The sequence below is a fragment of the Coregonus clupeaformis genome, chromosome 9 (assembly GCF_020615455.1).
Source record: "Coregonus clupeaformis isolate EN_2021a chromosome 9, ASM2061545v1, whole genome shotgun sequence".
Classification (NCBI taxonomy): Eukaryota; Metazoa; Chordata; class Actinopteri; order Salmoniformes; family Salmonidae; genus Coregonus; species Coregonus clupeaformis.
In genome coordinates, this window is record NC_059200.1 from 46,776,268 (window position 1) to 46,793,477 (window position 17,210).

Sequence of the window (17,210 nt, forward strand, 5' to 3'; positions counted from 1 at the left end):
AGGACTTGCTTTTTGGAGTGTGGTACGCACAAATACAGTACCTTGCAAAAGGCGGAAGGTAGCTTAGTGGTTAAGACCGTTGTGCCAGTACCCGAAAGGACGCTGGTTCTAATCCCCGAGCCGACTAGGTGAAAAACCTGTCGATGTGCCCTTGAGCAAGGCACTTAACCCTAGTCGCTCTGGATAAGAGCGTCTGCTAAATGACTTAAATGTAAATGTATTCATCCCCCTTGGCGTTTTTCCTATTTTGTTGCATTACAACCTGTAATTTAAATTGATTTCTATTTGGATTTCATGTAATGAACATACACAAAATAGTCCAAATTGGTGAAGTGGAATGAAAAAAAATAACTTGTTTCATAAAATTCAAAAAATTTAATAACAGAAAAGTGGTGCGTGCATATGTATTCACCCCCTTTGCTATGAAGCCCCTAAATAAGATCTGGTGCAACCAATTACCTTCAGAAGTCACATAATTAGTTAAATAAAGTCCACCTGTGTGCAATCTAAGTGTCACATGATCTGTCACATGATCTCAATATATATACACCTGTTCTGAAAGGCCCCAGAGTCTGTAACACCACTAAGCAAGGGGCACCACCAAGCAAGCGGCACCATGAAGACTAAGGAGCTCTCCAAACAGGTCAGGGACAAAGTTGTGGAGAAGTACAGGGTTGGGTTATAAAAAAATATCCGAAACTTTGAACATCCCACGGAGCACCATTAAATCCATTATTAAAAAATTGAAAGAATATGGCACCACAACAAACCTGCCAAGAGAGGGCCGCCCACCAAAATTCACGGACCAGGCAAGGAGGTTATTAATCAGAGAGGTAACAAAGACACCAAAGATAACCCTGAAGGAGCTGCAAAGCTCCACAGCGGAGATTGGAGTATCTGTCCATAGGACCACTATAAAAAAGCCATTGCTTAAAGAAAAAAATTTGCAAACATGTTTGGCATGTGGGAGACTCCCCAAACATATGGAAGAAGGTACTCTGGGCAGATGAGACTAACATTTTGCTTTTTGGCCATCAAGGAAAGTGCTATGTCTGGTGCAAACCCAACAACTCTCATCACCCCGAGAACACCATCCCCACAGTGAAGCATGGTGGTGGCAGCATCATGCTGTGTGGATGTTTTTCATCGGCAGGGACTGGGAAACGGGTCAGAATTGAAGGAATTATGGATGGCGCTAAATACAGGGAAATTCTTGAGGGAAACCTGTTTCAGTCTTCCAGAGATTAGAGACTGGGACGGAGGTTCACCTTCCAGCAAGACAATGACCCTAAGCATACTGCTAAAGCAACACTTGAGTGGTTTAAGGGGAAACATTTAAATGTCTTGGAATGGCCTAGTCAAAGCCCAGACCTCAATCAAATTGAGAATCTGTGGTATGACTTAAAGATTGCTGTACACCAGCAGAACCCATCCAACTTGAAGGAGCTGGAGCAGTTTTGCCTTGAAGAATGGGCAAAAATCACAGTGGCTAGATGTGCCAAGCTTATAGAGACATACCCCAAGAGACTTGCAGCTGTAATTGCTGCAAAAGGTGGCTCTACAAAGTATTGACTTTGGGGGGGTGACTAGTTATGCACGCTCAAGTTTTTTAAAATTATTTCTTGTTTGTTTCACAATTTAAAATATTTTGCATCTTCAAAGTGGTAGGCATGTTGTGTAAATCAAATGATACAAACCCCCCAAAAATCAAGCCACTGTACACATGCACACACACACGTATGAGCGCACACATGCAAACAAACACACTAACACACTGGTAAATGCTCTCTCCGCCAGGTCATGCATATGCAACACACAGACCCAGCCTGCACTTTAAAGGCTCCACAGCCACAGCTCCATCTTCACTGTGCTCGGTAGCAATGAGCAACTGAGGGACTTTCAATGCCAACAAAGTGAATTATTTTACTGTCTTGGTCACCACACTTGAGGGAAAAAAAGCCATCCACATCCACATTCAATATTCATTTACAGCGCATTCTTTATATTCACTCCATATCTGAAAGTGCCTCCCAAATGGCTCCCTGTTTCCTTTAAAGTGCACTACTTTTGATTAGAGCCCTATATATAAAGGAAATAGGGAGCCATTTGGGAAACAGGCTGTGTGTTTTCAACAGAGCCACAGACACTCCAAACACAGACTCACGCTGGTCCAAAAGCACAGGCAGAGCACCACCTAGTGGCCAGGGCTTTAGACCAGGTAAGGAGCTATGTGTGGAGTTCCCCCTGTCTTCACCATAGCACTGCACTACTGTATCACCCCGATGGTCAGGTAAACATATGTGAGGTATGAGGTTTGGCTGCAGGGGCATCTAAACAGGAGCATGCCGTTTGATATGATGAAGACACAGTAACTGAAATACAGTTTAGAGAAACAGAGAATTAAGACAGAGGCAGGAGGCACCTCGTCTTTAAGCCACTGGTAAGACGGAGGATAAGAAAGAGAGAGAGAGAGACTCTACTCCACACTATCCTAACCCACTACTGACACATTTCATAGATGATCTCATTGTACCTATTCAATGTTGTTACAGGTATACAGTGCATGATGTCATTGCACCTATATATATATATATATATATATATATATATATATATATATATATATATATATATATGCTTTTTAGATTATCACATTATTGTTACTATTTTTTTTTAATGTAGGTTATTTTCACCCCACTACCATCCAGAAGGCGAGGTCAGTACAGGTGCATCAAAGCTGCGACCGAGAGACTGAAAAACAGCTTCTGTCTCAAGGCCATTCGACTATTAAATAGTCACCACTAGCTGGACTCCGCCCAGTACCCTGCCCTGAACTTTAGTCACAGTCTCTAGACGGCTACCACCCGGTTACTCTACCATGCACCTTAGATGCTGCTGACCTATGTACATAGACATGGAACACTGGTCACTTTGATTAAGGTTTACATACTGTTTTACGTACTTCATATCTGTATACTGTATTCTAGTCAAGGCCTACCCTGTTGAACTATTGCTGTACATATACTATTCTATCCTATATAATCTACAGATATACTATATATTCATATACATATTCTATCCATATACTGTCTATAATGTCTATACATCCCATCATATATATATATATATATATATATATATATATATATATATATATATATTATTTTTTTTTAAACAGGTTTTTAGAAAATTTGCAAATTTATTAAAAATAAAAAACAGAAATACCTTATTTACATAAGTATTCAGACCCTTCGCTATGAGACTTGAAATTGAAATCAGGTGCATCCTATTTCCATTGATCATCATTGAGATGTTTTTACAACTTCATTGGAGGCCACCTGTGGTAAATTCAATTGATTGGACATGATTTGGAAAGGCACACACCTGTCTATATAAAGTCACACAGTTGACAGTGCATGTCAGAAGGAATTGTCCGTAGAGCTCCGAGACAGGATTGTGTCGAGGCACAGATCTGGGGAAGGGTGCCAAAACATTTCTGCAGCATTGAAGGTCCCAAAGAACACAGTGGCCTCCATTATTCTTAAATGGAAGAAGTTTGGAACCACCAAGACTCTTCCTAGAGCTGGCCGCCCGGCCAAACTGAGCAATAGGGGGAGAAAGGCCTTGATCAGGGAGGTGACCAAGAACCCGATGGTCACTCTGACAGAGCTCCAGAGTTCCTCTGTGGAGATGGGAGAACCTTCCAGAACGACAACCATCTCTGCAGCACTCTACCAATCAGGCCTTTATGGTAGAGTGGCCAGATAGAAGTCACACCTCAGTAAAAGGCACATGACAGCCCGCTTGGAGTTTGCCAAAAGGCACCTAAAGGACTTCAGGCCATGAGAAGCAAGATTCTCTGGTCTGATGAAACCAAGATTGAACTCATTGGCGTGAATGCCAAGCATCACGTCTGGAGGAAACCTGGCACCATCTCTACAGTGAAGCATGGTGGTGGCAGCATCATGCTGTGGGGATGTTTTTCAGTGGCAGGGACTGGGAGACTAGTCAGGATCGAGGGAAAGATGAACAGAGCAAAGTACAGAGAGATCTTAATGAAAAACTGCTCCAGATCGCTCAGGACCTCAGACTGGGGCGAAGGTTCACCTTCCAACAGGACAACGACCCTAAGCGCACTGCCAAGACAACGCAGGAGTGGCTTCGGGACAAGTCTCTGAATGTCCTTGAGTGGCCCAGCCAGAGCCCCGACTTGAATCCGATCTAACATCTCTGGAGAGACCTGAAAATAGCTGTGCAGCGACAATCCCCATCCAACCCAACAGAGCTTGAGAGGATCTGCAGAGAAGAATGGGAGAAACTCCCCAAATACAGGTGTGTCAAGTTTGTAGCGTGACACCTAAGAGGACTAGAGGCTGTAATCGCTGCCAAAGGTGCTTGATGAGGGGAAAAATACAATTTAATCAATTTTAGAATAAGGCTGTAACGTAACAAAATTTGGAAAAAGTCAAGGGGTCTGAATACTTTCCGAATGCACTGTATATACTCTGGACTCCAACATTGCTCATCCTAATATTTCTATATTTCTTAATTCCATTATTTTACTTTTTAGATTTGTGTGTATTGTTATGTATTGTTAGATATTACTGCACTGTTGGAGCTAGGAACACAAGTATTTCGCTACACCTGCAATAACATCTGCTAAACATGTATGCTACCAATAAAATGTGATTTGATTTGTTAAATCCAGTTCAATCAGTGTAGATGAAGGGGAGGAGACAGGTTAAATAATGATTTTCAAGCCTTGAGACAATTGAGACATGGATTATGTATGTGTGCCATTCAGTGGGTGAATGGGCAAGACAAAATATTTAAGTGCCTTTAAACGGGGTATGGTAGTAGGTGCCAGGCACACCGGTTTGTGTCAAGAACTGCAACGCTGCTGGGTTTTTCACGCTCAACAGTTTCCCATGTGTATCAAGAATGGTCCATTACCCAAAGGATATCCAGCCAACTTGACACAACTGTGGGAAGCATTGGAGTCAACATGGGCAAGCATCCCTGTGGAATGCTTTCGACACATTGTAGAGTCCATGTCCCGACGAATTGAGTCTGTTCTGAGGGCAAAAGGGGAGGTGGTGCAACTCTATATTAGGAAGGTGTTCCTAATGTTTGGTATACTCAGTGTATGTATTCCCCTTTCTCTAATCACCATATCTATTATATATATTTTTACTGTTATTGTTGACGTCATTATCTCACATCACTTTAGCAACAGTGGCCTTGTCATTTATGCTAATAAAGCTTATCTGAATCTAAGATGAAGTATATGAAGTCTAAGAAGAAAGCAAGAGAGCAATACTCAGAGACTGGGTTGGGAGGCAGGGTGATTCCCTGTGTGTGTGTGTGTGTGTGTGGACATGTTTAACTATACTTGTGGGGACCAGAAGTGACCAACTGGGGACATTTTGTTAGTCCCCACAAGGTCAAATGCTATTTCTAGGGGGTTTAGGGTTAAGGTTAGAATTAGTGGTAAGATTAGAATTAGGTTTAGGGTTAGGAGCTACGGTTCGTTTTATGGTTAAGGTTAGGTTTTCGGGTTAAGGTTAAGGTTAGGGTTAGGTCTAGGGGTTAGGTTAAATAGGATTTTGAATGGGACTGAATTGTGTGTCCCCAGAAGGTTAGTTATACAAGGCTGTGTGTGCGTGCGTGGTGTGTGTCTGTGGTCATTTAAGTGAGTTTGTGTGTGAGAGAAAGAGTATGAGTGTGTTGTGTGTGTGTGTCTGGTAGGTGTTTTCCTGCTGGTGCATGCCTCAGACTAGGTTCCTGGTGGCACACAGCCTTCCCTCCCAAATCCGGAGCAGAGAGGAGAGGGGCGGGTGGCTCGCGAGGAGAAAGAGGTGCTTGTAAAACAGAGTTCATCTCAGGACAATGGCCTGACGTCACCCCGCATGCAGTGCCTGGAGGAAACAGGCATCTCAGAGCAGGCGGGTGGGCGGCAGCCAATGACACAGCAGAGATGAACCGGGGAGAGAGGGATGGGGGGAGAGAGGGAGAGGCAGAGGGAGAGAGATAGGAAAAGAGGGAGAGAGATGGGCTGTTGAGGGAAGGGGAAGAAGAGAGAGTGCAAAATAGGAAAATGCAGCTCTGGCTAATGTAGGGACCTTTCAGCGATAAGGGACAGGGAGAAGGTAGGGGGAAGTATGTTATAGGCTATATATATTTTTGTTGTTGTTGGTTATATTCCCCATCCTCCCTCACTGTAAAGCCATTTCCTTTATGGCTTGCCAAGGACACACCCTTACGTCCTGCTTCTCCTTCACACGTCAACCCCACTACTGCCCGCCGGAGCTAAACCAGGCCATAAAATTCAAAGAAAGAAAGAAAGAAAGAAAGAAAGAAAGAAAGAAAGAAAGAAAGAAAGAAAGAAAGAAAGAAAGAAAGAAAGAAAGAAAGAAAGAAAGAAAGAAAGAAAGAAAGAAAGAAAGAAAGAAAGAGAGAGATACCCCTTCCCCGAGCGGGTCAGACCCACTACTGCCCGACGGAGCTAAACCAGGCCATAAAATTCAAAGAAAGAAAGAAAGAAAGAAAGAAAGAAAGAAAGAAAGAAAGAGAGAGAGAGAGAGATACCCCTTCCCCGAGCGGGTCAGACCAGACCTCTTCATTAAATAACCCCACAGTGCAACCCCAAGCAGAAAGTCAACTTCCCAGCACAGAGTATTACTCCCTCATTTAAATGAAGGATAAATTCACCCAGCTGGAGGTAAGGCAGGTGGAGCTGGAACAGCAGGTGAACACACTCCAGTCAGCACAGACCCAGACAACAGTCCAGCACAACAACACCCCCTTAACTAGACTTGGAGAGCTGGAGGTAGAGAGAGACATGTCTGCACTCTGGACTGTGGTGAGACAACATCAACAGGAGAAAGAGCAGGAGCAGGAGAAGAACAGAGCACTAGAGGAGAGGATCAGAGTGCTGGAGGAGAAGGTGAGAACGATGACGGGTGACAGAGAACAACCCATTAGAGAGCTGGCCACCCCCGCAGAGAAGCCAGCAGAACAGCCCACCTCAGATCCTGGCCAAAGTCTCGACACCGCAGCAGAACAGTACACCCTAGACCCTGACCATAGCCTCGACATCACACGCAGACAAACAAATGAAGAACCCCAAGCCCAGGGGATCCCAACCCCACTGAGCAACCCCCCAGTCAGACACCCTGATAGCCCTCATGACGACCCCCCCACACCCACTGAGGACATACACAAGCCACACATTGTACTCCTTATGGACTCAAACGGGAAATACATACAAGAAAATAAACTTTTTCCAAAACACACAGTGTCTAAACTCTGGTGTCCAAACACCCAGGGCGCCCTAGACCTTCTGTCTGAGGACCGACTAGGATCACCCAGTCACATAATAATACACAAAGGCACAAACGACCTGAGAACACAGCAGGAAAGGGTGGCCACAGCACTCAAGGGAGTGATAGAAAAAGCTTCTTCTACTTTCCCCAACACACAAGTGGTTATCTCAACCCTGTTACCACGAAAATACTTCCACCCTGCTACCATACAGCGGGTAAACGCAAGTATTTCCCGTGACTGTGCATCAAAACCAAATGTCTACCTGGCCCACCACTCCACCCTGGACGTGAACAGCCTTTATGACCAGGTCCACCTATACAAGGCAGCAGTGCCCACCTTCGCCCGGACCCTAAAGGATATCGCCCTCAACCGCAGACCCAACACCTCACACAGGAGCAACAGATCAACAGACACCCCGCCCAGACCAGCGAAACACTCTCCCAGACCTGCGGGACCCCCCCCAGGACCTACACATAGAGGACCCCGCAGAGAGGACATACATCCAGACCACAGCACCATCAACCTCATCTACACCCCCACCCCCACCAATTAACTCCCCCCCAAGTCAACCATGCCCACACCCCATTTAGGCCCCCTCAGATCAGACCTATGCCCCTCCTACCCACCCCAAGCCCCCCACTCCCACAAAGAGGGCCTCAACATGAAAGTCACACATACGCCCAGGCCATGAGCAGGCAAACAGGCCCAACACCCACTCTTACACTAGCCCAAGCCAATGGCATGTACCAGATGCTCAGCAGGCTCTGCTCACAATTACTGGCCTGAGGCCAAACCACACAACCAACAACATTAGACACTTTATGGAACGCAAAGCCTTCACTATTTCATCCTGGAATATCCAAGGCCTGAGGTCATCAGCCTTTGGCCTAAAGAGCAGGAATCTGGACTTCACCAAAGAAATCGGAAATACAGACATTGTCATCCTACAAGAAACATGGTATAGAGGAGACGGACCCACTGGTTGCCCTCTAGGTTACAGAGAGCTGGTAGTCCCATCCACCAAACTACCAGGTGTGAAACAGGGAAGGGACTCAGGGGGTATGCTAATTTGGTATAGAGCAGACCTAACTCACTCTATTCAATTAATCAAAACAGGAACATTTTACATTTGGTTAGAAATTCAAAAGGAAATTATCTCAACAGAGAAAACTGTCCTCCTGTGTGCTACCTATATCCCCCCACTAGAATCCCCATACTTTAATGAAGACAGCTTCTCCATCCTGGAGGGGGAAATCAATCATTTCCAGACCCAGGGACATGTACTAGTCTGTGGCGACCTAAATGCCAGAACTGGACAAGAACCTGACACCCTCAGCACACAGGGGGACAAACACCTACCTGGAGGTGACAGCATTCCCTCCCCCCATATGCCCCCCTAGGCACAACTACGACAACATAACCAACAAAAATGGGTCACGACTCCTGCAGCTCTGTCGCACACTGGGTATGTACATAGTCAATGGTAGGCTTCGAGGGGACTCCTATGGTAGGTACACCTATAGCTCATCTCTTGGCAGTAGTACTGTAGACTACTTTATCACTGACCTCAACCCAGAGTCTCTCAGAGCGTTCACAGTCAGACCACTGACATCCCTATCAGACCACAGCAAAATCACAGTCTACTTGAACAGAGCAATACTCAATCATGAGGCATCAAAGCCAAAGGAACTGAATAATATTAAGAAATGCTATAGATGGAAGGAAAGTAGTGTTGAAACCTACCAAAAAACTATTAGGCAACAACAAATTCAATCCATTCTAGACAACTTCCTGAACAAAACGTTCCACTGTAATAGTGAAGGTGTAAACTTGGCAGTAGAAAACCTAAACAGTATATTTGACCTCTCAGCTTCCCTATCAAATCTAAAAATATCTAACAGAAAACCAAAGAAAAGTAACAACAGTGATAAATGGTTTGATGAAGAATGCAAAAACCTAAGAAAGAAATTGAGAAACCTATCCAACCAAAAACATAGAGACCCAGAAAACCTGAGCCTACGCCTTCACTATGGTGAATCACTAAAACAATACAGAAATATACTACGGAAAAAGAAGGAACAGCATGTCAGAAATCAGCTCAATGTAATTGAAGAATCCATAGACTCTAACCACTTCTGGGAAAATTGGAAAATACTAAACAAACAACAACACGAAGAGCTATCTATCCAAAACGGAGATGTATGGGTAAACCACTTCTCCAATCTTTTTGGACCTGTAACAGAGAACAAACAGCAAAAAAATATACATGATCAAATGCAAATCTTAGAATCAACTATTAAAGACTACCAGAACCCACTGGATTCTCCAATTACATTGAATGAACTACAGGACAAAATACAAACCCTCCAACCCAAAAAGTCCTGTGGTGTTGATGGTATCCTCAATGAAATGATAAAATATACAGACCACAAATTTCAATTAGCTATACTTAAACTCTTTAACATCATCCTTAGCTCTGGCATCTTCCCCAATATTTGGAACCAAGGACTGATCACCCCAATCCACAAAAGTGGAGACAAATTTGACCCCAATAACTACAGTGGGATATGCGTCAACAGCAACCTTGGGAAAATCCTCTGCATTATCATTAACAGCAGACTAGTTCATTTCCTCAGTGAAAACAATGTACTGAGCAAATGTCAAATTGGCTTTTTACCAAATTACCGTACGACAGACCACGTATTCACCCTGCACACCCTAATTGACAAACAAACCAAACAAAACAAAGGCAAAGTCTTCTCATGCTTTGTTGATTTCAAAAAAGCTTTTGACTCAATTTGGCATGAGGGTCTGCTATACAAATTGATGGAAAGTGGGGTTGGGGGAAAAACATACGACATTATAAAATCCATGTACACAAACAACAAGTGTGCGGTTAAAATTGGCAAAAAACACACACATTTCTTTCCACAGGGCCGTGGGGTGAGACAGGGATGCAGTTTAAGCCCCACCCTCTTCAACATATATATCAACGAATTTGCGAGGGCACTAGAACAGTCTGCAGCACCCGGCCTCACCCTACTAGAATCTGAAGTCAAATGTCTTCTGTTTGCTGATGTCTTCTGTTTGCAACGGTGTCTAGATGGAATTTGTATTTGTGGTCCTGGCAACTGGACCTTTTTTGGAACACCATTATTTTTGTCTTCCTGAGATTTACTGTCAGGGCCCAGGTCTGACAGAATCTGTGCAGAAGATCTAGGTGCTGCTGTAGGCCCTCCTTGGTTGGTAGGCCCACCAACCAAGGAGGGCCTACAGCAGCACCTAGATCTTCTGCACAGATTCTGTCAGACCTGGGCCCTGACAGTAAATCTCAGGAAGACAAAAATAATGGTGTTCCAAAAAAGGTCCAGTTGCCAGGACCACAAATACAAATTCCATCTAGACACCGTTGCCCTAGAGCACACAAAAAACTATACATACCTCGGCCTAAACATCAGCGCCACAGGTAACTTCCACAAAGCTGTGAACGATCTGAGAGACAAGGCAAGAAGGGCCTTCTATGCCATCAAAAGGAACATAACATTTGACATACCAATTAGGATCTGGCTAAAAATACTTGAATCAGTTATAGAACCCATTGCCCTTTATGGTTGTGAGGTCTGGGGTCCGCTCACCAACCAAGAATTCCCAAAATGGGACAAACACCAAATTGAGACTCTGCATGCAGAATTCTGCAAAAACATCCTCCGTGTACAACGTAAAACACCAAATAATGCATGCAGAGCAGAATTAGGCCAATACCCGCTAATTATCCAAATCCAGAAAAGAGCCGTTAAATTCTATAACCACTTAAAAGGAAGCGATTCCCAAACCTTCCATAACAAAGCCATCACCAATAGAGAGATGAACTTGGAGAAGAGTCCCCTAAGTAAGCTGGTCCTGGGGCTCTGTTCACAAACACAAACAGACCCCACACAGCCCCAGGACAACAACAACAACAACAACACAATTAGACCCAACCAAATCATGAGAAAACTAAAAGAGAATTACTTGACACATTGGAAAGAACAAACAAAAAAACGGAGCAAACTAGAATGCTATTTGGCCCTAAACAGAGAGTACACAGTGGCAGAATACCTGACCACTGTGACTGACCCAAACTTAAGGAAAGCTTTGACTATGTACAGACTCAGTGAGCATAGCCTTGCTATTGAGAAAGGCCGCCATAGGCAGACCTGGCTCTCAAGAGAAGACAGGCTATGTGCACACTGCCCACAAAATGAGGTGGAAACTGAGCTGCACTTCCTAACCTCCTGCCAAATGTATGACCATATTAGAGACACATATTTCCCTCAGATTACAGCGATCCACAAAGAATTCGAAAACAAACCCAATTTTGATAAACTCCCTTATCTACTGGGTGAAAAACCACAGTGTGCCATCACAGCTGCAATATTTGTGACCTGTTGCCACAAGAAAAGGGCAACCAGTGAAGAACAAACACCATTGTAAATACAACCCATATTTATGTTTATTTATTTTCCCATTTGTACTTTAACTATTTGCACATTGTTACAACACTGTATATATACATAATATGACATTTGAAATGTCTTTATTCTTCTGGAACTTCTGAGTGTAATGTTTACTGTTAATATTTATTGTTTATTTCACTTTTGTTTACTATCTACTTCACTTGCTTTGGCAATGTTAACACACGTTTCCCATGCCAATAAAGCCCTTAAATTAAAATTGAATTGAATTGAATTGAATTGAGAGAGCGAGAGAGAGAGAAAAGACAACTGAGAAAATACTCACTGGCTGCCTTGATGAAGCTCCTTTGATACTGATAAGTCATAAGGGGCGCGGGCAGCATTCTGAGGAGAGAAGACACAGAGAGTCAATGAGTCAATGGGCACAGCGGCAGGTAGGCAGAGAGTCGTGGCCCTCCACCCATCAGGCTGATTTTCCTCTCCATTAGGCAGGCAGAAAACGGGGCTGTTTCTGTGTGTGGGTCTCCCCAGTCCTAGCCCTCTACCCCCTCCTTCTCTCTCATCTCCTCTTCTTTATACTACCCCCTCTGCTCTCTCCCATGGTCCTCGATCCTTTTCCTCTGCCCTCCAATTCTCCTCTCCCCTTTACACTCGCCTCCCCTCTGCCCTTTTCTTCTTGCCCCTCTCCGCTCCCCCACACCTCTCCCCATCCCCCTTTCCCCTCTCTCCCCATACCTCTTTCCTCTCCCTGCCTGAGCGAGCCCTATGGCTCTGTATCCTGTAGTGTTCAGGCCAGGGGCCTGGTGGGGGTCAGTTTAATGGCTCCCATAGAGATCAATGGGCCCTGGGTGGTTGTGGAAGGAGGGCTGGATCAATAGGCCCGCAGATCTTTCAGGTGAGGGAGCACAGCTAGACACTGCCTCTAGCTCCACTCAGAAGGCCAGGGCCATACTGGACAACCACATGCTCTCAGTTCCCTCTCACTCAGTGCAGCGTTATTGTACACACTGACGGCAGTACTCATAGAGAGCCTGTGTTTCTTTACTACCTTTAGTCATTTCCATGACTGGACCTGGGCAATGGATTCACAGTACTGTACCTGAGGTAGTACTTGATTGCACTGGTGATGGTCTTGATCTCCCATTCTGTACTGTCCAGCTCCACGTCAGCACAGGTTTTGGGATCTGTCAGATGGAGAGGATAGATGTCATCATCTGTCATTTGAGGAGCTTTGTGATTTCAGAAGTTTGTCATTGAACCTATCTATGGTATTCTATTTTCCACTTCTCAGTATATTCTCTCATCCTGTCCTCTACCAGTTCTATGGTCTCCTCCTCCCATATCTCTCTGTCTGTCAGTCTCAGAGCTACAGTATATCTACAGTAATTTAACTTGTTTTGCATTATTTATGCAGTTGCATAAATTGCCTATTCCCCATAGCTATTCACATAAATCCACAGGATGGTTTTCTGCTGTTTTCTACTACAGTATAGACTCCCCTAACAGTAGGAGCAGTACATTCCCGCTATCAGAATAAGACAGGTGTGTGTGTGCGTGGGTGGAGGTTGTGCAAACAAACTACTGCATAAATGTTAAATAAGTTCGATTCAATCTTGTCCCGAAATATATACCTGTTTGGATTTGTTTATGCGGCAAGGACTCTCAATCTCTCAATCTCTCTCTCTCTCTTTCTCTGCTCCATTATCTCTCTGTCTTACCCATGGCGAGACCCAGGAGTTTCTGCACCCTGGAGTTTACTCCAACAATCCTGTACAGGCCCTGCTCATCAATGCCTGTGGGACAGAACGGAACAGCACAGAGCTCTATAAAGATTTGATAGGACCTGTAAGAGTGACCAGTGACACCAGATTCACAATACAGTAGTATTAGAGAGCTGTGAAGCCTGTAAGCAGCCAAGCCTTAGTTCATTACCTCTGGTCTCCACAGCATAGATGAACTTCTTCACAACGTTGAAGCCAACCACATCCAGCTGGGCCACTGAGAGATGGAGAGAGATGGCGAGAGAGGGGAGGGGGAGGGGAGGGAGAGAGGTAGTGATGGACAGTGGGAGAGGGAGAGGATGAGCACGAGAAAGGTAAAGAGAGAAAGAGTGGGAGGAAGAGAGATAGGTAGAGAGAAAAATAGAGGGAGAAACAGAGGTAGAGAAGTGAATGAATCCCATCAATTATCAGTGTGCATTCATATGGACAGATGGTAGAGTAAAGGGGTGGCAGGTAGCTTTGTGGGTAAGAGTGTTGTGCCAGTAACCGAAAGGTCGCTGGTTCTAATCCCCGAGCCGACTAGGTGAAAAATCTGTCGATGTACCCTTAAGCAAGGCACTTAACCCTAATTGCTCCTATAAGTCGCTCTGGATAAGAGCGTCTGCTAAATGACTAAAATGTAAATGTAAAGAAAATTAATACCAATGTGTCACTTACTGCTTTCGCTCTGGCTGTCTCTGTTTAAGTTATAGACCTGGAAGGAACAGAGACACCCAGTTACCACGGTTACACAGCTTAGCGTTACTGCCATCAACCACCACCACCAGCCACAAACACCTATCTGTGAACTGAACACAAGCTGTACTTACATAAGCCCATGTACACTATGCTGTAATAAACAGTATTGTACACTGCCTGCCTGGTGAGTAGTATGGTACATTGACATCAATGGAAGTTGCTACTGACTGAAGTGGCTTCCTAAAGGAGTTGAAGATTACTTAGTCAGCTATGCCTGGAATCCCTGTGGTGGGCTATACGCATATGAGTACACACACACAGTTACGCACACACACGCACAGGATGAGTGTGTAACCCTGGCAACGTACCGGTTCTCTCCCATCCATAGCTTCCATCCACAGCCTGCGGTCTTCCTCCGATAGAGCCTGCATGGTGATCACGCCTGACCTGCAACACACACACACGCACAAAGATCAGTCTTTCTTCAAATGCAACATACCATGTAGCAGTGATTGACAGAAGAAAATCACTGCCACATAAGGGGGTTTTCCACCCTCTTTGGATCCTTTGACATCATAAAACATCATCCCCATCAAGTCAATCTGCTGCTCCCACCACAACCATCCCAACACAGACTGAGACCTCTATCAATCCACCCTGGCTCTATCCAAAACTCAAATTAAGCTACGCTCATCTCTGGCCAGCTTTACCATATTTCACCTGGACCTGGAAGCAGGCTCACCTTCAGCTGTCAACACAGTCCTCCATCAAAACCACACACACACACTGATATACACACACACACACACACACATCTGCCTACACACAAACACACACACATACGCACGCGCACACACAGACACCATAACGCACACTCTCACTAACACTCACCCTCAAGTTATGTCTTTGCGATGCCTTTGCGTGCTAAAGCATGTTGCGGCCAGCTTTTACTTTCATGCTGCTAACAACAACAGTGCACTGTATCTAGCGAACACACAAACACACGCACATACACACACTCAAACACTCTGGGCAGAGGACAAACAAACACCATGAATAAATTACGAGGGTTGAGTGAAGGAATGGGCCAATGTAGGAGGAGGAGGGAGATCTGTGGCTGAAGTGGCCACAGTTGAGCTAATGTTAGGGATTCACTGGCTCTGCTGCTCTATATGCAGTCAGAGAACACTCTTCTACGACTGGGCTGGAGAGCTGGCAGATATCTCACTTAGTGTTTGTCATCGAACATCCACCGCTTGCCAATCCCTATTAAGATCCTCTGTGTCGAGCTCCGACCCACAGTCAGTCAGCCACAGCCTCAGCCCAGCATGACTCGTGAGCACCACCACGTGGTTGTAATGGGTAACAAGCTATTAGCCAGCAGCATTGACTCACCTGTCTACAGCCTCCACGTCGAAACAGAACCTCTTCTCTATAGAGTCCGTCTTCCGCCTTGTGCAGGACTTCAGAGTGAAGCTCTCCTCCTCCCCCTGAAAGACAGCGGAAAGCTGAATCAATCTTTAAGAAGAGACATTTATTACATTCAAGTTCAATCAATGTGAAGTGGCTTTCGCAAAGTGTATGGAACCAAGTCATTTTAAGATACATGTCTTTGATTCTCATAGTGAATTGTGGACAAGGACTAGGATGGATGAACTCAAAGGATCTAGGAAAAGACAGATGGGAAGCTTTGATGTAGTTTATTTCAGTGCAACCATTTCACATTCCCTCTCCTCCCCACCTCCCTGTCATTCCATCTCCTCCCCACCTCCCTGTCATTCCATCTCCTCCCCACCTCCCTGTCATTCCCTCTCCTCCCCACCTCCCTGTCATTCCCTCTCCTCCCCACCTCCTCGCTCCTTCAAAGGGAGTGCATTAGCAACTGAAGTGTCACCACTGTTTGCACAGAGAATCCTGGCAGCAATCGCAGCAATCCTGAGACCGGGAGTATCAAGCCACGACTCTGATGTGTTCCTGAATGATACCTCCCTCCTCTCATGTCCATTATCCTTTTCTGCCCTTTCTACTTTACTCCTCTGCTCTCCCTCCATCACTTCTCTCCCTTCATCTCCCTCTTTCTGACATCTTTTTCACCACAGTACACTTCAATCAGTGTGAGAGGATGAGAGGAGAGATATACTTCCACTGAGTGTTTGTCCTTGCCCAGTGACAGTGAAAATCCTGAGGTGTCAGGGCCAGATGTGCCTACCTGGAATCACTCTTTCAGATGCATTTTTAAATATACACTGAACAAAAATATAAAGTGTTGGTCCCATGTTTAATGAGCTGAAATAAAAGATCCCAGAAATGTTCCATATGCACAAAAAGCTTATTTCTCTCAAATGTTGACACAAATGCTTACATCCCTGTTAGTGAGCATTTCTCCTTTGCCAAGATCCACCTGACAGTTGTGGCATATCAAGAAGCTGATTAAACAGCATGATCATTACAGAGGTGCACCTTGTGCTGGGAACAATAAAAGGTCACTCTAAATTGTGCAGTTTTGTCACTTTATCGATGGCAGTTTGAATGCACAGAGATACTGTACAGTGACGAGATCCTGAGGCCCATTGTGAGGCCCATTTTTTTAAGGTATCTGTGACCAAAATATGCATATCTGTATTTCCATTCATGTGAAATCCATAGATTAGGGCCTAATTTATTTATTTCAATTGACTGATTTCTTTATATGAACTTTAACTCAGTAAAATCTTTGAAATTGTTGCATGTTGCATTTATATTTTTGTTCAGTATACAGTGGGGAGAACAAGTATTTGATACACTGCCGATTTTGCAGGTTTTCCTACTTACAAAGCATGTAGAGGTCTGTAATTTTTATCATAGGTACACTTCAACTGTGAGAGACGGAAAATCACATTGTATGATTTTTAAGTAATTAATTTGCATTTTATTGCATGACATACAGTGGGGGAAAAAAGTATTTAGTCAGCCACCAATTGTGCAAGTTCTC

At 44.5% G+C, this 17,210-nt stretch overlaps 1 protein-coding gene across 2 annotated transcripts in view; it reads right to left on the minus strand.

Annotated features, from left to right (window-relative positions):
- Positions 1-17,210, minus strand: part of LOC121574034 (rho GTPase-activating protein 26) — a 149,826-nt gene that overhangs the window by 52,847 nt on the left and 79,769 nt on the right. For both annotated transcript variants that reach the window (XM_045222655.1, XM_045222654.1), the window contains exons 10-16: positions 15,635-15,729; positions 14,608-14,686; positions 14,219-14,255; positions 13,713-13,778; positions 13,499-13,573; positions 12,880-12,964; positions 12,106-12,164 (exon numbers count right to left, since the gene is read on the minus strand). In XM_045222655.1, coding sequence (XP_045078590.1) covers positions 12,106-12,164; positions 12,880-12,964; positions 13,499-13,573; positions 13,713-13,778; positions 14,219-14,255; positions 14,608-14,686; positions 15,635-15,729 — 496 coding nt within the window. The remainder of the gene's footprint in view (positions 1-12,105; positions 12,165-12,879; positions 12,965-13,498; positions 13,574-13,712; positions 13,779-14,218; positions 14,256-14,607; positions 14,687-15,634; positions 15,730-17,210) is intronic.